General features: G+C 43.8%; 1 protein-coding gene across 1 annotated transcript; it reads left to right on the top strand.

Moving 5' to 3' along the window:
• The first annotated feature begins 1,960 nt into the window (after positions 1-1,960).
• Positions 1,961-22,958, top strand: LOC6577708 (protein expanded). The gene is made up of 6 exons (XM_002003622.4): positions 1,961-3,220; positions 10,739-10,878; positions 10,951-11,096; positions 17,552-17,631; positions 17,697-21,375; positions 21,454-22,958. The coding sequence occupies exons 2-6, from the start codon at positions 10,787-10,789 to the stop codon at positions 22,140-22,142; spliced, it is 4,686 nt and encodes a 1,561-aa protein (XP_002003658.3). The 5' UTR covers positions 1,961-3,220; positions 10,739-10,786; the 3' UTR covers positions 22,143-22,958.
• The last annotated feature ends 676 nt before the right edge of the window (positions 22,959-23,634 follow it).

Below are 23,634 nucleotides of genomic sequence, written 5' to 3'. Positions count from 1 at the left end.
TTTTTGTTTTGAAGACAAGGCCTCCGAACATGCACAGGCTCCAGCATCTCCACACATAAACACTCGTACTCACTCAGTCTCACAAACATACACATCCATAAACGCACACTCACACAAACTATGTTGACCAAGAACGTACCAGCAACATCAACAACAACAACCGGTCTTAGAACCAAAGAAACAGCAACAACAACGGTGCATAGCAAATACACTGAAAGAAATCGAAGAGCTCGCGCCAGGTTCCCAGTGCTGCTTTCCCGTCGCGCGGCCAACAAGTTATGGCCATAGAGACCCCGACCCCCGACCCCCAACCCACGACCAGTCAAGAACATGGCTCCGGCGTCGTGTCCAACTCCACATATAAATATATACATACATATGTATAAATATATATGTATATATACATACATGTATATGTACATACGTGTGTGCGGCATATTTGAGAAAACTTAAAAATCGGAAGGCAGAAAAAACGGCAACAAAATAATTTCGAGTGTGCGTGTGTGTGAGCGAGACAAGGGCTCTGGAATAGATGGGTCTGCAGCGACAGTGCGAGCGACAGCGCAAGAGGCAAAAAGAATCCAGCAAATCAAGCTCACATTATGCTGAGGAATGCGCCCAAGTGACGATATCGTAGCAGCAGAGAACGGCGACCGCGCAACCCGCTCTTACAAATGGACAGCGGGCAGCGCAACGCAACTCAGCGCTCTCCCGTTTCGCTCCGCACCAAGCCCCTTTGCAAAGAGCAAGTAACCAAGGTTTGCCTGTGTATACATCTGAATGTGTGCTTGTGTTTGTGTGTGTATGTGTTGCTATTTCTTTTGCGCGTTTTTCGTTGCTGAAGTCGCTGTCGTCTCAGCCTCTGCCGCGGCCTTGCGTCGCGCTTTTCTCCTTTACTTTGCACACACTGCGGTTGTAAAGCGAGCATATCAGCTATGACGCACACTTTATCTTCAAATTTAGCGCTAAGAGTGCTCAATAGGTTATGTTGCAATTATTAACAAATGTTATGTTATTATGTCTATATAAATAATACTGTGTAATGAACATTGCAGCACTGTTAAAGTTGAAGCCAGTGTTAAATTTAAATTTAAACTTATTTTGTATGTCCTAAAATTATATCAAATAATATATAATATACCCATTTTATGCACATACATACATATATATGTATATTGCCGATAAGGGCATCTCTTAACCGTTGTTATTCCATTCTTGTTCTTGTTCGTTGTTTTCGTGTCGGGCTCCAAATAGTTGTTGTTCTTGCTGCTGGTGCTGCTGCCAAGATAAAACATTGGAATTTCACTTACACACTGACATTTCAGTTAGCTACTGGGATTCTCCTTTGAAGTTTTTATTTATTTTGTTCAGTATTTACCTTTCTGTCCTATTGTTGTTGCTTTTGGCTGCTTTGGTTTCGCAGTTTTGTTTTTCTTTTTTGGCTGCGGCTTTATGTTCGCATCTTAGTTGGAAGATTTGCAAATGCTTTCATCAGTATTAAAGACGGGTGCAAAAGAAAAAGGTGATTCCAGCATGTATGTATGTGTGAGTGTGTTTGTCAGAGAATTGTGTGCTGTTCTATTGTATTCTTCAGTCTGTGCTGCTTATAAGCCCGAACAGAGCATACCAGCGCTGACGGTGACAGAAGCGCAAGCAGCGTTTGCCGTCCCAGCCAAATTCTTTGCCATCAATTTCAACCTGGTCGCTGAGCCGCCATCGCCTTCGCCTTTGCCGTCGCCGTTGCTGCTGCTCACACTATACCATAAAACGATCGGCTCTCTTTCTCTCTTTTACACGCATACATCAACTGCTATCATGTACACGGCGCATTCCAATCTTAAATCTCAGTGGGAGATACTCATAGACACACACACAAACACAACATACACACACACGAAAACTCTATACTCAGTAATACAGTTGCGCTCTCATAACGAAACTCTCTCGACTCGGACTTCAGTTTGATTTTTGTAGCTGGACGAAGCAGTTGAACTGGCGGCAGCAGGTTGCGCGTGGTGTTGAAAAAAAAAACACATACACACACCATCACATCACGAACGCTGAATCCGCTCTCTCACAAGCACACACACTCTCAGTCGCAGTGCCAGCTCAGTCGCGATCGCAATAGCAACGACTGCGCGGCCCCATTGAAACTCTGGCGATTATAGCTGTCGCAGTCGAAGTCGCAATCGCAGTGTGTGCGTTTCGTTAAGCGTTTTTCGCCTCGCTTCGGTCTCATTACGTTACGTTTCGATTTTGGGGTTTTGAGATTCGGATTCGTATTCGGATTCAAATTGAGATTTAAAGTGTAGCGTTGAATTACAAGCGCTAGTGCTCAAATCCATTGTGTTTTTTTGTGTGTGGTGTGTTTTTCTTGCATTTTGGGCAGCGACAAAAATTCTCTGCAACGACTCCCAACAAGTTGCTGCTGGTCAAAACAAATAGCCACACAGAAAGTTGCGACCCAGCAACAACAGCAACTACAACTACAACGGCAACGACAACCAAGCAAACGGCATTCTTTCGCGCAACAACAAAAAGCAGTTGCTAAAGAGAGGACAGCACTAATACAAACATACAAGCATTATAAACGCCAGCTCGCTCGCTCGCTCTCTCTCTCTCTCGTTCAGTCGCGCTTATTCTCTTTTTATATTGTAATATACGTGTGTTCTGTATATATGTATATGTGTTTATGTGCCGAGCTGCAGCGACCGTTTGATTAAATCGTACTATCCCCAAACTCCGCGGCCCCTCTCTATTGTTGCCTGATCGCGTCGAGCGCCCACACAAACGCCAGTGAGAGAGCGCGTGAGACGCGAGCCGTCTATTGGAATGCGGCCCGCCGTTGCCGTCGTCGTTGACTGCGCAGTCGCAGCGTTTTGTTAGTGTTTAACGAAGAGGTCAGCAAAAGCTTTCGGGCAGCAACACCAGCACCAGCAGAAACAACAACAAAAACAACGATAATTCAAAAACAACAATACAATTTACTGTTATTTTAACATCGCGCAGCAAACGGCGCTAATCGATTCTCAGTGCAAAAAGAAAATCAAAGAAAGTTCGTTAAAAAAAAATAAATAAATAAATTGTGAATAGAAAACACCCAGCGACACTCAGTTTTTGGATTACGCGCTTAAGGCGCTCATCTTTGTACCCTCCACTGACAACAAAAACGAAAACAAAATGCCGTCCACTGCAGCGGCTTACGACGGCAGTGCATAAGGTAAGCAGAGGAGACAAATTCCCTAAATTGAGGGACGTTTTTCTCTTTTTACTGTTTGTTGGAGTGTTTTCGATCGGGGAATTTCTATGGAATTTTAATTGCACTAGTCGACGAGGCAGCAACAATAACAATGATGCAAAATGTCTTATCTGCACCATAAAACTCGCCAATGGTTCGCAAAAGTTTTCAAAGTTCACACGTCCCCTCACTTATTGTGCAATTAACCACACAGCACCAAATCTGAGGGGAGTGGCAACGGCAAATGGGGTAAATAGCAGGTGTCGTAAATAGCTACTGACACACACATATACCAACATGTACATGTATGGGGATTTATGTCTCTTTATGCGGGTACCGGGAATACCAAGCCCAACAACAACATGGGAGAGGCAATTAAAAAATGGCGACCACTGAAATCGAGCAGCTGATTTGCCCACAACAATTAAATGGAAATGGAGCTGCAGGCACAAGCAGGCGACTAATTGAGCGTGCGCTTCCACGGGCTAAGCTTAAGTGTGTTGACAGTGTTGCCACTTTAAAAAAAGCCAAAAGAATGTAAATAGCTGTCGAGGAAGGTAACAAATGTAGCTACCATTTAAAGAGTTGAACTTATTTTCTATTATTTATGTTTAATTGAAATACAAATACGCCGGCAATATTAGTTAAACTGGGAAAATATATTATAAATATCTGATTTATTCATAAAAAATATAGAAAATATTTGATTTGAATTATTTAGCTTGAAAGTATTAAGATAATAATCCTAATCTTTATATTAGAAAGCCTTATTAGACTGGAAAAAAGCGACAGACCACAGCACTATTTGGAGTTGGGGCGCACTTTATACATAACTGATACTTGCGGTGTTGTATTGCGGCACAAGTTGCAAAATGATAAACAAATGAGCAGCACCACACGTTAAACGCTAAAAAGAAAAACGGTAATCGTTAAACGTTAAACGATTTGCCACCGCAGAGATTCGATACCGATACACAGTTGCTTATCGGTCTACCTATGTATCTGTTTGTGTTGTCTTGTGTTTTGTTTTGTTGTCGTAGTTGGTTTTGATATTTACTATGTTTTTTTTCTCTCCATTTTTATTTATTTTGCGGTTACGACGACTGACAGCCTCAGTGGGCGGCTGTCAAATGAGGTAGGGAGGGGAAAAGCAGTAAAGGGGTATAAGCATGCTTGACCTTAGGCAACAACAAAAAACAATAGCAATTGACAGTACCAAAATGCCAAAACAAAAATTCCTGCACGTGTGCACATTGAATAAAATAAAAAAAATAAAATAAATATACAAAAATAAATATGCTTTAAAGCAATTAAAATGTACAGAAAATTAAATATTGAATGACAAAGCTGAATAGAAGAAGAAGAAGAAAACGAAGAGGAAGCAGTACTGGCAGATATGATCGCTTACCCTGAAGCCGGGCTCAGCTATTTGGCAGGCAGCAGCTCTAGCAGCGCGGCCAGCATAATTTATGCACACACACACACACACACCCACACACAGGCATGTACACAGAAACGTAAGACACAAATTGTTTCGCACGCCTTTTAATTCAGCATGCGTCGCACGTTGCTGCCGCTGTCGACGTTGACGTTGACGTTGGTCGACCGCTTGTTCTCATTATAGAGCAAACTCGCCTAGGTGTAACTGTGATTATGCTTACGCCTATGCCTCTGTATTCATATGTTACTAATGCTGCTCCTTGGTCATTTTTTTTTCGTTCTTTGGTATGGTCCTCCTCTCCTCTCTCTTTCTCCGATAATGTACATGTAATGTGATAGTATTCAGGGATATTTTACATAACATTTTGCTAACAATACGATATTTTAAAAGGGAAATTCACTCAGCCTTTGAGGGATATTTCAATGCGATCAACAACATTCCACATCGTTAACTAATTTTAGGGTGTGCCAATATAAGGCCACGTGCATATTTACGCGTTGGCATGTCTGATTTCTTGACTTTTATTTTATCATTATCATTTTTATTTATTTATTTATTTTTTTTTTTTTTTTTTGTTATTATTAGCGCAGGGACATTTTACTCATGCGCATATCGAACACATTAAAAATTTGTTTGGCATAACTGTCATGGCTAAAAACAACAACAAAACCAACAGCAATAGCGACCGCAAAAACAATTGAATCAACAACTCAGTAAATTTGCCGCATTGTGTTTTTGTTTGGTTTTCTGCCCACATTCGGCTTTGTATTTGCTAAGAAAACGCCAAGTTATTTATTTGACAACAACTGGCTTCATAATCGGCATAATAATTTTAGAAATGTGCCTCGCCCGCAGCTCGGTCAATCAGAGCTACACCAAGTCTCTGCACCCCTCTTCCCTTTCTGATATCAACCTTTCAATTAGCATGAAATGCTTCGAATTGGGCTTACGTATAGCCTAGGCCACGCCCCGGTTTATAGCGTACTTGCCATGACGTACATCCGCTGGCCAAATATATACAAACAAATACCTATGGGTATGTATGTTTGCATTGTATGTGCTTAACAACTGTTCCGATTGAGCGTGTGAAAATGCCATCGCTCTAAACTATTTCCTCCATTGACGCCAACTGTCGAACGTCGGCGATCGGCGATCAGCGAATGCCAATTTGCCGTTTGTCGTAATTAAAAAAAAAATTAGAAAAAAGGAAAAAGCCAGACACACGTTTTTAGACGCGTCAATGCGAGCCGCCGCGCAGCCAACTCATGAGCTAAAAATTCCACGTCAAACGTCGTCATTCATTAGCTGAGGCCCCAGATTCAGCCCCAGCCCCAGCCCCAGCCCCAGCCTCAGCTTCAGCTCTAGCTCCAGCTTTAGCTCAAATTCGCTGGCGAGCAACACTTTCAATAGAATCAACACGAATCCAGTTTTAACAGTCTCTCGGCATCGAAAATCGCACCACTCTTAGAATAACTCTAGCTATGCATGTGTGTGTCTGTGTGTTTGTGTGTTTAGGTGTGTGTGTATTTGGGCTTAGATACGCTTAGATATAGGTAAAGTATATTAATTATGTTAACAGCAATGTAATTTATATTACCTTTGGGATAATAAGAAAAAAAAAATGCAGAGATTCCAATACATCTAGATAAGAATGCGCTTATAAGAAATTTTATATAGACATCTTTATATATGAATACAATAATATTTATTAATTTTGGAAATATTTGGATACTGTATCGTCATTCAAATTCTTAGAGGTAGCGATATATTTAGATTTAATATATCAATATATCTAGCAATAATTTATATTATATATTAGTGAATACATCGTTATATATTTGAAATCTTTTTGAAAACTCGCATCAGTTTGGACCTGATTTAACGATTTATCAAGATGTCGATAAAAAGATTTACCTCTGTTTACTAAAAATCAATCAATTTGTAAAGGTCAAATTATCTAATTTAAATATACACATCTCTTTTATAACCCATAAATTGGCATATATGTCTGTATTTTTGTCTGTATATATATTTTAAGACTATGTAGCAATGCAATAATTTTTGCAGGGTATATACGCATCGTTTAGTCGATGTCACTTTTAGTTTTTCATCACATTTGAGGCTATATGATATTTCAAATGTTTATTGAACATTGTGCACACTCGAAGGCAGTTGTGCATTTCATAGCCAATTTCAAAATGAAATCCATACAGATAGCTGCAAATACACATATACATATGTATGTGTATATATGGTTGTATGTATGAATGCGTGTATATGTTTATTTATATTTTCTGATTCGGTAAGCGTTGCCAACAAACGGTTTGCACATGCGGCTTAAGCATTTATCAAAGTGTTGCCCCAGCTCGCTACAAAATCGCCAACTCGATTGACAAACACATACACATGTACACACGCCCCGAATGAGCTCACTGCAATGGCATGCAGTTGACACAGCCCCGGATTGGAGCTGGGTGCCAAGCAGCAGCTGCTGTGGCAGGGTATTCAGTTCAACTGCTGTCGCTGCACATCGTGTCGTATGCGCAACATTTCGTTTTGTTTTGCTCTATTCGTTTTGCATTGTGTTTCCGCCTAAATGTGGCGCCATCTCATTACCACTCCCCCTCTCTCTCTCTCTCTCTCTCTCTTTCTAATTTGCTTTAAATATACATATATAAATTTTAAATATTTATTACTTTTGCTTAATTGTTATTTAGCGTGCTGCTCTTCGTCTCTTTTAATTGACCTGCCACGCCCTGCCGTTACCAATGTTGTTGACTATTTTAATTAACGTTTCTTTATCTGCTTCTTCTTGCAATTGTTGTTGTTGCTGTTGTCTTTTGCTGCTCTCGTTATAGCCCTGGAATGCGGATAATTTGCCATGATTGAAATTCTAAAATGCTTTTCATTTGTTTGCATTTGAAATTAAGAAAACACATTCTACCACTTAGCTTGACTATATCTATAGCTCTTACCTCGCTCGCTCTTCCATCTTTCTATCTCTTTCTCTTTCGCTCTGCCATGAGTCACTTAGATAAACTTCAACCTGCTCGCCTACTGCCTTACTTAATGCTAACAATGATAATTGCGGTTGCCATCATTATATAATGCCCACACACACATACATATATATAGATATTATTATTGATATATGTATATGCATATATAAGTATAAAAAGGGGGCCCGCACTTATGCATATCTTAGATCTTAAATGTGCTGTAGTTAATATTAATTAAATAACGACCATTCCGGCTTGGCTGCTTAGTCAAAAGCTTTTGCATATTTATGCTTTTGAAGTTTATGGTGTGGTAGAAGCTATGAGAAAATAAGATATATGCAGAAATTGTCATTTTAATATTATTGCAATCTTTATAAACAATGAATGCCTTTCTGAATAATTTAACAGTTTGAATATAAATTATTTATTTTGACTAAGTTGTTCCAGAATTTCAGACTAGATTTTGCATTTTAATGAGATATTCATTAGATCTCTTATTACATTTACTAAAAACCTGTTTTCAGATTTTAATTAGTCTATTCCCAAGCTTTTATATCATTTTAGGAAATATTTATAACTTAACAAATATGTTTCTCTAATATATAACAATACCGAAAATGCCAAATATTTAAATATCTTCTGGAGTTCCCTTTGGTCTCTGCTATTTGTTAAGCAATTTCATCTTTCTGTCTCTGTTTCTTTTGTTTTGGTTTTTTGTTTTTTGCTTTTTATTTTGGCTTCGGTCCGGTTTCTGAATCTATTTCTGTATCACTCACGTTGCATGAAAATCGGCTTAGATATAATTGATTTTCAAAAGTATTTTTTTTTATTTGTGTGCGTGTGTGTGTCTGTATAGTGTCTGCGTGTATATTTCTTCTTATTTATTTTGTGGAATATATGTATATGGATGTCTAGAGTGGACTCATATACATATTCTTGGTTTCTAATTTATGTCAAATGCGAGCTTTGATTGATGGTCAGCAGCAGCAGAAGTAGCAGCAGCGGTGTCCATTTTGGATTGGTCTGCAGACTCGATCATAATAATAAGTTAGGGCGGTTCCGCTTGAATTGTGGCCAACAGCAGCAGTCAGAGTCACAGCCTGTGCCTGGATTTGTATACACATACATACATACATATGTACATATATAGATATAGCCTCTTTTAAAACTCTCTCAACTTGACTCTGAATAAATTTATGGAACGTTGAAATTTATTAGACGGCTGCGGTGCGTACAGAAATGCGCCAATATTGAAATTTATGCGACCACGGCGAGACGCTACCAGAGACCATCTATATAAGATATAGATACAAATATGTACATATGTATATGTATACATATATACATACATATATACAGACATTTGGAGGCTAGTCCATAAGTTGATTTGATTCGATTTGATTTTAATTTATGCATAAAATGCTTTTCTTTCATCACGAGGCGAGCTTGAGTATGCCGCTGTCAGTGTGAGTGTGTGTGTGTATGGAACTTTCTTTAAATGAATTTTAATAATTTTATGCGCAACGCACGCACGCACGGCCGCCTAATCAAGTTTGTCGCCTAAGTCTTTCGTTATTGATTGGTGAAATTGTTGCCAGCCAAAAAAAAAAAAAAATAATGAAACAAAATAACAACAACAAATTGTCTAGTCCATCTGCCGTTTCAAGCTTCAGTCCACATGAAGTTGTCTAAAAACGGCGGCATCTGTCTAAATTCCAGCGCTTCATTTTTAAACCGCGCAGCAATCAGCACAAGCCTTGAGAGATTTACAAAAGTTCACAAACAGATAAAATATGTAAAAAATTTGAATTTTATATTGAATGAGTAAAAATGAGAACAGTTGAAAAGGAAACAAAATGTTTTTAATTTTTATACCCTGAACCCATTGAAAATGGGAAATCAGGGTATAATGGTTTTGTTAAAAGTATGTAACAGGCAGATGGAGGCGTGGCAGACCAAACTATATATATTCTTGATCAGGGCGACGAGCTGAGTCGATTTGGCCTTGTTCGTCTCTTTGTCGTCCGTATGTATGAACGCGTCAATCTCCGAAGATATAAGAGATAGAGACTTGATATTTTTTCCTAAGTCCGTGTATATCACGCACATATAGAGTTTTTATCTTAATATAGATAACTATTCCCGATATTTTGTTATCGATTAAAAACCTTATCGAGAGCTAGTTATTTAATTATATCTCCTACATCCTTTAGAGCTACAGTCTCGAAATTTTATATGTATACTTATATGCATTTTATACATATTTCGGTTTTTGTCAAAATTTACCCCCCACTCCTATAGTCATCCCCTCACCATCACCTTTGTAAAAGGCGTATTTCAAATACTAGAGACTTGTGCTTTGGCAAATGCATGCATATCTATGTTATAATCATAATCTTAACGTTTCATGTAGATATACGATATACGTCCACAAGAAAAGTTATGAAACAATTAAGTTCTCATAGTAAGCGCACACTGCAGCCAATGCGTGTTTATGCGTGGCTGCTTGTGTGTGTATGCATGAGTGTGTGTATGTGTGTGCGTATGTGTGTGTGTATGTGTGAGTCTGCGTGTTTCCAGTGCAAGCAGAAAGACGCGAAAAATGATTGAAATAGTTATTGCTCGTAGAGTTCAGGGGATCTCGTAGTCGAGAACTCTCGACTAGAGCTTTCTTAATTGTTTTTAAATGTAATACATTTTGATATTGTATTGAATTTAGGTAAAATGGCAAAAATTAAATAATAAATTGGTTTTTATTTGACAAACATCTTTTAATATTATATTTATATATTGAACTTAAGTAAAATGAAAACAATTTTAGGAAATTTTAATATATCATTATAATTGTCAGGATGTACATTAATCACAATTAAGAACTTCTTTGTTGTTTTCTTCTGATCAATCTCATCCATAGAGATTAAATTAAAGATTTGTCTTTTGTCAAAGAACTCTGGTAATATTAGATAGACAACCCTATGATTGATTTCATTCAAATATATAAGATTATTCGGAAACAACTTTTGAAGTCTAATTTGTTGTCTCTTTCACAACTCATTGCAGCAGCAACGTATTTCGAACGCGCGCGCTGTATACGGAAAATGATGCAGCATGCGAGCATTTTGCACCGTCAGCGCGCCCCTGGAAGTATGCGCGTCCTCAGCCGAGCAACTGTCACCCGGCTCCCGATTTCTGGCACTGAGGTAAGCTCAAAATTAAATACATATTTAGATATTTATCTATACATTTGTATAACATTTTGATTTCCTGTGCAGACTTCTTGGCCAACAACAGCCGAAAACCCTTTACTTCCTAGTCGATGCAAAGAGTCGCGTCCGAGAGGTTTATACACAGACATGTCTGCACTTTGCCACGCAGGGCATGCAGGACACCGAGCTGTTCGGTCTGGCCGTGCTCATAGGTGAGTCAAGTGTGGACGATAATATGATATGGGGGAGGTGCTGGGAGTGGCTGGCATGCAACATGCGTATGCAGCATAACGAATTGGGTTTGTGTAACGCCCTAAAGCATTCAACTCTGTCGAACACTTGGCAACAGGGCAGCTGCTGCTGCTGCTGCTGTGGCTGGATAGTCGTGGCATGCGATAAGGCATGAAAAATACAACTAATAAACATAAACCAGTCTTTTTAAAAGCTGCTCATCATCATCAGCAGCAGCAGCAGCAGCGGCGGCAGAGGCAGCAACAACAACAGCAATGGCAGTGGCAGCCTCTTGGCTTGGTCACAAACTCTATACCCAGAGGAAGTATTAGTAAAAGGGTATCATTAGCTAGTGTGCAAGCGTGTAACAGATGAAATGTATGTCTTCATGGTCATCTGCATAAGATGTCATCTAAGGTAACATTTATCGATAGCGAACTATCGACAATACATTTCTATATATTGGTTCCACTTACTGAAACACACCCGGCTTACAGAGTATCAACTAGCCGTTCAGCGTTGGAATAGGTTACTCTTATTTTACGTTTTTTTTTTGCTGCTGCAGCAATGCCGAAACACATAAAAATACTAACAGCAAAAGCAACAACAAAAATAACAACAGCAGCAGCAGCAAAATGGCACATAAAACGAACAAAAAACGCTGCAAAAAAACAACAGCGAGAGGATGAGGAGGAGTAAAGGGGAGTCAAATCAAAAGGCGGAGGGGTACGAGGTAGGGGTTAGGAGGAGGAGCAGGGCAGCCAGGAACGCGTCGCCGTCGATGGCGAACAAACAATTTCAGGCAACGGCCAACAGAAGACACAAGACACAAGACGCGTGTTCAGTAATTCAGGTAGCCGTCGCGCGTTGCATTAACACAAACGAATCGACTACGACGACGACGACGACGACGACGACGACGACGAAGACGAAGAAGAAGATGCGGCCTCAGCGGAGCCAACACACGGGCAATTCAGGCAACAACAATTGCAATAACAACAGCAGCAGCAACAACAACGGGATGCAGGAACAGCCAGCCAAGAGGCAGCAACATCCAAGCCTGCCTGGTAGGCGAGTGGCTTTGGCAGCAGCAAAGAGACGTCTTTGGCAATGGCCTCAGATATATACGTATACCAACATATGTATGTATATACATATATGCGTCCTCCATAAACACACATACACATATATATACTATATAGATGGAGCACACAGAATCTTGTCAGAGAATATTTAAACTGCGAATGCGCTTACAAAACTCTAGAATTTCGGAAATAGCAAGATTATGAATGCTGTATATAACATGATGAAGATAAAATCATGCAATATTTTATATAGATATGTATGTATATAGCTATATATGAATATAGATATACTCTATATAAATGAGTCAACTCTAAGCAATATATAAAAATATTTGCAGTTCAACTCGGTTTTTTGATAAGACTATAACTTATACAAATTCCATCTTACTATCCCATCTGGAATTTTTTGAAATGCGAGACAAACAGATTCAATTGGCGAACCTTTTCTTTGCAGCAGTTAGGGTATACGAAAAAAAGTTAAGAAAAAAAAAAAAAATAAAAAATGAAAAAGAATAAGAGGAGCACAAGACGTAAATTTCGTATCTGGTCGCCAGCAGTTGGGCATCACTTTCAAGGAGGCGGTTGAGGCTGAGGCAGTAAGGCAATGGCAGTGCAAGCGGCTCGGGGCAAGGCGAAGAACTTGCCACAACATCTTCAGCGAAAAAGAATTTGGTATGCAGTTGGGGGCATGCCAGCAACAAAAACAAGAACGAACACGTCGTCAGACGTTGCCACATGGGCTGATGCTGCAGCAAGGGAAAAGGAGTGGACAGGCAATAAGAATGAGAAGAGGAGGAGAGCAGCAGCAGCAGCAGCAGCAGCAACTAAAGAATCCTCAGTTCGGCCTTAGTCTTAGCTTCAGCTATGAAATTGGATGTTTGCATTTTGTGTTACCTCGCAAGGATTTTTGCCAATATCAGTCAGCATTTTGACTCTGTGTATGTGTATGTGTGTGTATGACTGGCATGCGGCTGTTGTTGTTGTTGCTGCTGCGCCTGCGTCCATTGCCATCGCATACTTTCGCGCATTTCACGCCGCGCTCTTTCACTGCACCAAAATTGCCTTTAGTGGCAGTTGTTGTTGTTGTTGTTGTTGCTGTTGCTGCTGCCTTGACTCTATTGCTGTTGTTGTTTTATAGATGGTATTTGCCAGTTTAGCTTTTGGGCACACAAAAAGTTCAAACACCGCTAAAAATGTGGCTTACTATTTGTTGGCCAGGTTCGTTGCTTAAGTCTTTTGTATTAGAGGACACACAGCGGATGCTGCTTGCCAGCAACTGCTGCTGCTGCTGCTGCTGCTGTTATTGTTGTTGATGTGGCCCTTTTTGGGCGCTGTCCATTCAGTGTCTGCTGCTGCTGCTGCTGTCGCCAATGAATTTCAATTTTACGGCCACGCAGCCGTCAATAAATTTCATCTTTATGCAAATTTTTGTCGCTGCTCAGCTTTAAGTGTGTGCAGCTTGTCTCCTAGCCAGCCATCCGCAGTGCGCTGCTCGGGCTGGCAATTTGGCAACATTGTCACAGAGAGTTGCAGCTGCAGCAGCAACAGTTGCTGACCGTGTCTGGCTGCTGATGCTCCTGCCGCTGCTGCTCTGCTGCTCCTGCTGCTGCTGTTGTTAAGTGGCCAACACAATGGGCGTTTATTTTTTATTTTTTCGGCCTCCTGCAGCTTCCACTTTTACGCCTGCTGCTGTTGCGGCTGCTTTCCAATGCTGTTTAGCGTGCTCCTTGAGCTGTTGCTGTTGGTATTGCTGCTGCTTTTAAGGCAAAATGTGGAGTAGTTTGAGTAATCAACGCCTTTTTATTGGTTTTCTCCTGATCTAGTTTCAGTTCCCCCTACTGCTAACTTTAGTTTTCCCTTAACTATGCCACCTGTTGTCATCGTCTGGAATTCTTACTTTTGCTGAGGTATTTTATAAGATTTGACTATGCTTTTCTCAACTTCTGCTATTTCTGCTGTAGCTTTGTATGGTCCTTCTCCATATATTCCTTGCTGCAGCTGCTCTATTTTTGCCTAGTTTATCTGTTGCTGCTTCCTGCAGCTCCTGTTGCTCCTACGCTGCTGCAACTCCTTCAGTTGTAGCTGTTGCTGCTGCTGGTGTTATTTTTAGCTGTAGCATTGCTTGGATTCCAGTGCCGCATTCCTTTGCCTGCTGCATGTTGTTATTGCTGTTGTTGCTGCTGCTGCTGCTGCTGCTGCTGTAATCTGTAGACCAGCATTTTCTTTTCCATTTAATGTTAATGGCTCATAATCATTATTATATGGCGTTGGCTTGTTCATCTTCGTCTTCGCGGACTCTGCGGCCCCTGTCACGCCCCTTTAGTGTGCTGCTGCCGCTGCTGCTCTGACGACCGGCCTTGCAGCCACATGCTGCCTGCCCTGGCCGCAGCCTCAAACCAAGCTGCGTGCATCTGATAACATCGGAAATTAAAATTCTTTTGGTTTTATGTTGTTTCGTTCTCTTTTTGTTGTTGCTGCTGTTGTTGTTATTGTCTTCCTCTCAGCCTGTTTCCATATATATATATATATATATATACACACACACTCACACACATATAGACTGTTGTTTTTTTGGGTTATTTTGTTGCTGGTTCGGGTTATTATGGCTATGGCTGGCTATGGCGTGCCTACTCAAAACCTTTGGCATATAAATCTGAAGAATGCCTTGGCAACGGCTGCTGCAGCTGTCTCTTTGCTCTGGACAACGGACTCTGCGGCTCAGCCCAGCTCAGCTCAAGACTCGAGCTCGAATTCCGCTCGTGTTGTTATAGATACCCTTACACAGGCGGAATAGTAAATTTGTAATGAATAATGTAACAAAAGTCTTTATATATATAGAAATTAGTTAAATATTTGTTAAGATTTGTGTTTTTTATCCAGCTTGTAGTATGTAAAATGAATTTCTATTATTTAGACAGCTTTATATTGAAGCAGGCGAAGAACATTTTAGCTCTCATATACTATTTTGATAAATGGCAGTAGCTAATAATATTAATATTTTCAAGAATAGTATTATTCATTTCAAATTGTTTTAAAAATATTCTGTCTATGCTCATTCTCAAGAACAGATCTGTCTATGGCTCTATATATCAAAAAGGGTATATATTATTCGCTTGGCCGCACCTAACTGTTTTAGCTTGTTGTTGTAAAATTCCTGAATCTCTCTAGCTCACTCACTCCCCTCTGCCCCTCTCTCTCTCTATCTCTCTCACTGTTAGTCTTTAGGCCACTTGATGAGTGTTGCCTGTTGCCTGCCTGTTGCTGCCGGAATCCCAACGCATTCGAGTCTGTAATTTGTGTTGCATGTGTTTCAAATTGAAGATTTATTTAGCCTGCCCCCAATCACCGCTTACCCCTACTCACCGTGTGTTTGTGTGTGTGAGATTGTGTGCGTGCGTGTTAATTGTAAGCGCTGTGGAATGCGTTGGAAAATATGTTAATTATTAGGTTTTTGCCGCTGGCCCAAAATGCCCAGCGTCAGGCTTGCAACAGCGGGTTGCACGTTGCACGTTGCGTGCTACGGGCTGCTTTGTGGCCAGCATTGAAGGCTTCACACCTGCTTAGAGGAAGAAACAGCAGCAGCAGCAGCAGCAGCAGTCGAGAGCACATCCATCCATCAGCTCCTGATCTGCAACTGTTGAGGTGAAATTTGAATGCGCTGCGTTTGCGTTTGAGTTCAGATTTTTTTGTGTTTCGTGAAGAAAAGAAATCGCTGAAGACTTTGACTTTGAGTTGGTCTTTTTTTATTTTATTTTATTTTTATTTTTATTTAATTTTGTTTTTTTTTTGACTTGGGTTTCAGCTGCCACAACGCAACGTTGCGCCGCGCTCTTACCTGTCCGCTCTGTCCGTGCGTCTTGCTCTGCCCGTTTCTACCTGTTTTTTCTTTTTCTTTACTTTTTTTTTTTTTTTTTCATTTCGAGCTGCGTTTTGGGCTTGGGTCTCTTTGGTATGCGACTTTAACTTGGTCTGCGTCTTTGACTTGGAGTTGGACTCCGTTGGGGCCTCATCGTCGTCGTTGTCGTTGTCGTCATTGATAGGCACTTATTCGGACGCTGATGATTATTATGATATTGTTGCTGCTGCTGCGGCTGCTGCTGTTGCTGTTGGTTGTGTGCCCACATATTTCCATTCCATCTTTTATCAGCTCATTCTTTTTTATGCCGCATGTATGCCTTAGAATACTGTGAAAATTCTAGCACAGCATAGAACTCCCCTACATATTCATGAATTTATGAACATATTTTAATTTTAATTTATATTTTAATATATAGAAATTGTATAAAAATTAGGGAAGGAAACCCTTCAAACTGTCTTTTAATGTCTTTTAATATTATTAAGAGCAATGTTCCACATTAGCAAATTACAGGGTATCGCTTAGCCAGCTTAATTGAGCCGAGCATTCCCATACATCTTTTATGCGGCTGCTCATAATTATTATTTTTCATCTTCTGCTGTTGCTGCTGCGGCTGCGGCTGCTGTTGCTTCATTTCGTATGCAGGAATTCCAATTTTTCGTTCGATGATGAAGTGTGTGTTGATTTTGTTTTTCAAGCATGCAACCGACATTCGACAACAACAACAACAACAATAAAAACAAGAAGAGCAGAAGCAACAGCAACTATAGCAGGCACATCGATTCTCGAGCACGCGGCATGCCTTTGGGCCAAGTTACCGAGTCGAGTCGAGTCCCCGAACTCGAATTCGAACTTGTGCGCACTGAATACGCTGGACGACAACAGGCTGACAACCTGACATGGACGTGGTCGTGGACGTCGACGTGGACATGGACGTGTCGTCATCGGCCCTGTTGACGTCAATGGGCCGCTTGTTTGCTGGCTGACAAAAAACTGACAAGAGTTGCGAGCAAGGGACTTGCTGGCGGGGCTCTTGGCTCTTGGCTTTTGGCTCTTTGTCGAGCTCAAGAATTTGTGCGCAGAAAGTTCATTTAAAATTTCGATTAGTGGAACTGAATGAATGCGACCTTGGCGTCAGGACTTCCGACAAAACTAACAAATGTTGCATTCTAACTTGGCCCAAGTATATATTGCTGGCATGAGTTTCACAGTTTTCTGGTTAAGCAAGATATGCGTAGCTCTGGGTGCCTCGTTGGAAATGTATTTCCTAGCTGAAGGAATGCACGGATTAGTAAATATCATAGTAAAGATTATCTAGAAAGCGTCATGGAGTAAGGAGTAATATTAGATGTAAGAAAAACATTTGCCAAGATCCAAGCATTTTTAAGCTTCTCTTCTGATTCTTGCTGCTGTGGAGATACGAAATTCATTCATAGAGATCACAATAAATTAGAAATTGCTTACGAAAATCTCCTTTTCTTTCCTTTTCTTGCAGATGGCGAGTACATGTTTGCAGATCCCGAGAGCAAGCTCTCCAAATACGGCCCGAAGAGCTGGCGTTCCTCGCACACGCACGTAAGTAGAGACGACTGAGCAAATGCTGAGCAAGTCTGTAAACGTATCATCTGTATTGTTTCTAGGGTCTGGATGCCAATGGACGTCCTCTCCTGGAGCTACACTTTCGCGTGCAGTTCTACATCGAGAGCCCGTTCATGCTGAAAGACGAGACGTCCAGGCACAATTACTATCTGCAGCTGCGCCACAATGTGCTGCAGCGTGAGCTGCCGCGCGACCATGCCGATCAGGCGCTGGTCATGCTTGCTGGCTACGCGCTGCAGGCGGATCTGGGCGATGCGCCCACCATAGCAGCGGCAGCTGTAGAAGCTAACACAACAACAACAACAACAACAGCAGCAGGAACAGCAACAACGACATCGACGACAACAACATCAACAAACACAAAAAATCCAACTACAATCCATCAAAGCAAGGAAGAGACACACGAGGAGCAGGCGGCAACAGCTGGCACATCGCGCAACGGCAGATCCACGGGCATGACCACAACGCTGCCCAAGATACGTAAGCGCTTGAGCAGCTACAATGAGCGCATGCTGCGTCTGTCTACCTACGTGACCTCCACAAGTCAGACGGCTACCAAGCGAGAAGCGGCACCGGCCTGCCCCGTGCCCAGCAACAGCTCTACGGATTACTTTCGCATGGAGGACTATTTGCCGGCCACACTGCACACGGACTGGGCGAAGAGCGAGCTGCGCGCCTGCCATCGGGAGCACAAGGGTCTGGCCCAGGCCGAGGCGGAACTGATGTACATACAGCAGGCGTGCAGTCTGCACGAGACAATCAATGCGCACACGTTCCGTATGCGGCTGGCGAAGAGCGAGGTGGGCGTGGGCAGCGCCTGGTTTGTTATCTATGCGAAGGGCATCAAGATTCTGGGCAGTGGTGCGGGAGCGGAGCCGGCAACCTTTCTATGGCCGCACATAACGAAATTGTCGTTCGAGCGCAAGAAGTTCGAGATTCGGTCCGGGGAGAGTCGCATTACGCTCTACGCAGCGTCGGATGAGAAGAACAAGCTGTTGTTGACGCTCTGCAAGGATACGCATCAGTGGAGCATGAAGCTGGCCGCGCGCCTTAAGGAGGTGGGCAAGCGCGAGGAGGAGGAGGCGGAGTCGCAATGCCTGCACGCCAGCTATGCCTGCTCGCGCAGTCTGATGTTGCCCTACAAGAGCAAGAACGAGCAGCGCATCTCGGTCATCTCGAGCACCAGCTCGAACACCACCTCGGGCATTGTCAGCGATCGCGTGCATTCCGAGGATGAGCTGGAGATTATGATAAATACGCCGCCAGCCCCGATCGCTGCACCATCCACAGAGAGTCTGGCGCTGGCGCATCTGCTGGACAGACCCAGCGTGAGCCGGCAGACGTCGTCGGTGGGTCAGATGTCGCTCAAGGACTTGGAGGAGCAGCTGGCTGCGTTGAGCGTAAGCGTAAGCGTGCGACCCACTGAGGTCCTCGCCAGCAACAATGCTGGCAGCCAACGGACAACCACGGCGAGCAACAGCATCAGCATCAGCACCGCCAACGATTCCTCGACCACGACCACAGATTCGCCCAATTCGCAGCATAACATTGGCTCGCAGTGCTCATCGACGTGCAGCACTGTAGTGGTAACAACACCACCGGCACCACCAGCGGCCGTGCATTCCACATCCTCCAGCCTGGAGTTGGGCTTCAGCCACACGGCCCAGAACTCCGCCTTGAGTGAATCGAATCCCGACGATTTCCTGACGTCATCCGTGCGCGATGACAGCGAGAGCGTGTCGGGCGTATCAGGTGTATACACACTGGCCCACGGCATGGCACCACCCACAGAGACGTCTGGAGTTTACACCATGCACAGCAGCGAGCTGACCGGTCAATTCTCTGAGCTGGCCGAGTCCGAGAAGAGCTCACACTATGGCATCTTCCAACCAGCTAAGGGCGAGAGCAGCCATGCGGCCAGCGACTCGGTGGACGGCGGTGCTGGGGCCGGCATTGGCGTCGGTGGTGTCTCGGCCAAGAAGTGCAACGAGTTCCGTTTACGCTCCGACTCCAATATCAGCACCAGCAGCTCGTTTCGCGGCGATGGCAGCGATCCCACGGACAACAAGCATACGCTGCTCTCGGCCGAGGAGCTAACAAATCTGATTGTGGGCCGTGGCACCTATCCCAGCCGCAAGACTGTGTCCAGCAGCCTACACTCGGACTGCGATTATGTGACGCTGCCGCTGGCGGGCGGGGAGTCCAATGATACACAGGTGCAGCCACCTGCACCACCGCCATATAGTGCTAGGCATGAGAAGACCGGACTGTGTGGACCGCCGGTGGGGCCACCGCCGCCTGTTCCGCCCATGCCCAAGCCAGTGAGCATGCCGATGGTCACCGCGGAGCCACCACCAGCTGCGCCTGCACCACCACCACCAACATCAGTAGCAGCGGTGGTAGCAAAAGCTGCAGCAGCAGCAGTTCCTGCCACGCCACCGCCACCACCACCACCGGCAGCGCCGCTGCGTCGACGTGATCCACCTCCCTATCCCACATCAATGAAACCACGACCCACATCGCTCATCTCGATGGCTTCCTCGGCAGCGCCGGCGCCCAATGCCGCCGGATCAATGAGCTCCCTGAAATCGGAGGAGATTACGGCGCGCTTTATCACCACACGGCCACAAATAAGCATCCTCAAGGCGCACACCAGTCTGCTCCCCGATGGTGCCAAACCCAGCTATGCTGCACCCACGCACTATTCCTCGGCTGCCTCATCGAGTGGATCTGTGTGCAGCCACCAGCTGTCGCAGCAATCGCTGCACAATTCCAATTATGCTGGCGGCTCGCAGGTATCGCTGCATCATCAGCACCATTCGCACCATCAGCTCCACTCGCACCATCAACACCACCACCAACAGCAGCAGCAGCAGCTCTCGCATCATCGTCATTCCGGCTCGGCTGCGATTGGCATACCCATAGTTCCTTACGGGCTGCACCACAAGAGCACCGCCTCGCTGCACCACCAGCAGGCGCCGCCGCAGCAGGCGTGCGTGCTGTTGCCAGTGATAAAGCCGCGCCAGTTTCTGCCGCCACCGCCGCCCAGTTTGCCACGCCAGCCGCCCCCGCCGCCTCCGCCTACGCATCCCCACCATTTGGCTGGGCTCTACAGCAGTCAGCTGGCGGCGCGTAATCAGCTGGAGCTGTACCAGCAACAAATGTACAGCGATGTCGACTACGTTATCTATCCCATACAGGATCCGGCCGTTAGCCAGCAGGAGTATCTGGATGCCAAGCAGAGCTCCCTGCTGGCCGCCATGGCGCAGGCGCCGGCACCGCCGCATCATCCACCCTACCTGGCCTACTCCGCCGGCTGGGACACCTGCAAGGGCCATGCCATTTATCGCAGTACGCCGTATTTACCGCTGGCACTGTCCACGCACTCGCGCTACGCCTCCACACAGAATCTGTCGGACACGTACGTGCAGCTGCCCGGTGCCGGCTACTCGCCGCTCTACTCCCCATCGATGGCCAGCATGTGCAGCTCGTATGAGCCACCGCCGCCACCACCGTTGCATCCGACCGCGCTTGCTGCAGCCGCAGCGGCAAACGCCTCCAGCCTCTTTGCACGATCACGATCAGATGATAATATTCTGAATTCGCTCGACTCGATGCCGAGGCCCAAGGTGAAGCGTTTGCCGCCACCGCCGCCGCCGCCGTACGTCAATCGGCACAAGAAACCGCCGATGCCGGCGCCCAGCGAACAGCCGCCGCCAAGTAAGTTTCCTTTATAAATGTAGTAATTCGATTGGAAATCAATCTTTAACCCCAACCCCATTTCTCTGTCCTTTGCAGTTCCCTCAAAGCCAAATCCCAATCCCAGCATGAGCGTGCTGCCGCCACGCAAGCCGCTTACGCTAAATCCGCATCAGTCCAACAGTCCGCTGATCAAGACATCCAGCGGCGCCCAGTGGGCGGGTGAGCGACCACGACCCGATCTGAGTCTGGGCTTGAATCGTGGCAATAGCAACAGCATATTGGCACAGCTTCAAGCCTCCATTGCCGCCAGCAGCCAATCGCAGTCGGCCAATGCCAATTCGGCCAATCCGCTGGATATTGCGCTTCTGCGCGAGAAGAGCAAACATCTAGATCTGCCGCTCATCTCGGCGCTGTGCAACGATCGCTCGCTGCTCAAGCAGACCAAGGTCATAGTCAATCCGAAGAACGCCAAGCAATCGACGAGCGCCACAGCGGGCACGAATGTCGTTACCACCGCTGTGGCAACCACTGCGGCGCCCGCTGCAACCACCTCGACTGGTTGTGGTGTGGGTCATCACAGCGCCAGCAAGTCCCTGGCTCCGACTCCGGCCATGAATGGCAATACGGCCACCTCCACAACTGGCACACTGAGCAAGGGACGCAAGAGCGCAACGGTCAGTCATCGACATCCGCAGGACAAGCTGCCGCCGCTGCCCGTCCAGCTGGCGGAGGCCAACAACTATGTCATGGATCCAGCGGTGGTTATGAAGCACCACAAAGGCTAAAACTCGCAGTCACAAACCCAAACCCAAACGCAAACGCGATCGCAGACCTAAGCATCGAAACAACAGAAAGAACACATAAATAGGCAGAGCAGCCCACTCAATTCTCTAGTTAAGGATGTGAATGTGGTTGTTGGTATTTGTGGTGGTGGTGTTGGTGGGTCAGCGCAGTCCAGCTGAGAATTTGCATAGGTCGCGAATTGAATTGGTTGATCACAGTGTGTTGGCGGCTGGAAAGTAGACTCGAACACCAGGTTTCAACGAGGCCCGCTTCCACAGGACAACAATCGATAGACATTTCAACAGCCAGTACAACTGTTACGGACAGCGTAACAAAAGCAAATAGCAAAAAAACAAAAACAAAACAAAACGAACCTCAAATACGCATTCAAATAGCACACACAGAACCCAGTCTAGTCAATTTAGGTATGGGAAAACTGAATATAGAATGACAGAACTAGAAACATAAAACAGGAATCTTAAAAGACAAGAAACCACAAACGTGAGAAATGGAAGCAACAATACTCAAGTATAAAATACGAACTACTTAATTTACTAAAATTTTACAAAAAAAAAAAAAAAAAAAAAAAAAAATATTAAAATTAAAAAAAACAACAATTTTTTATAAAATACTTAGACTAGATTAGCTAGTTAGTAATCGACTCTCAGTATCTGAGGGTCGCTTAATAAGCACTTGAATATATAGGCCCACATGCGATTACTTAAAACTAAAACGCTGAAAGAAAGAACTAACTACTTCCGCCCAAAACAACTGTGATTGATATTATTTTTTATTAATTTTACTAACTTTACAACAAATGAAAAGAACCAATTACAAATAGTCAACAAGAAGAAGAAAAACGCACAAAAACTATGCAAATTTTTAGTATGTAGAGACAAGAACTCACATTTAAAGAGAGCGCCCCCAATACACTCACACACACAACCAACTTACTTATACACACACACATACACATTTATGCATACTGCCGAATGGAAGCACAGGCGAAACAATGACCGAGGTTGACGAAAGAGAGCATTCTCTCTTGTGAGAGCAAAGATAAGAATTTCATGCTTGATAATTTTATCTTGAGAGCAGCTATTTTGCTCTCCTGAGAGTATTGTCAGCCTATTCTCTCCGTCTTTGTCACGCTCATTGATTTCGCCTGTTTTGCTGAACTAAAGAATTTGTTTTTGATTTATCTTAAATCGAGTGCGCGCCCTCGGAATGCCATTTATCAAATAATTGCCTAGGCCTTGCCCCACCGTTTGTTTTATTATTTTAATAATTGAATTTTGAATTTAGCGAGTGAGCGTTGACGCTTCTGTTTTAATTATTATTATTTTTATTTTGATTATGATTTTGAATTTTAAGTTGATGATTTTGATGCATATTCATATTCATATTATGTTTATATTAACCCCTGTGTGTGTGTGTTAAATTTTTTATGTATGCGTGTGCGATAGTGTGTGTGCTAGCTGTTGTCACAAATAT

The sequence above is a fragment of the Drosophila mojavensis genome, unplaced genomic scaffold, assembly GCF_018153725.1.
Source record: "Drosophila mojavensis isolate 15081-1352.22 unplaced genomic scaffold, ASM1815372v1 contig_36, whole genome shotgun sequence".
NCBI lineage: Eukaryota > Metazoa > Arthropoda > Insecta > Diptera > Drosophilidae > Drosophila > Drosophila mojavensis.
Note: the sequence above shows the minus strand (reverse complement) of the source record. Positions and strands in the feature narration are given on the sequence as shown.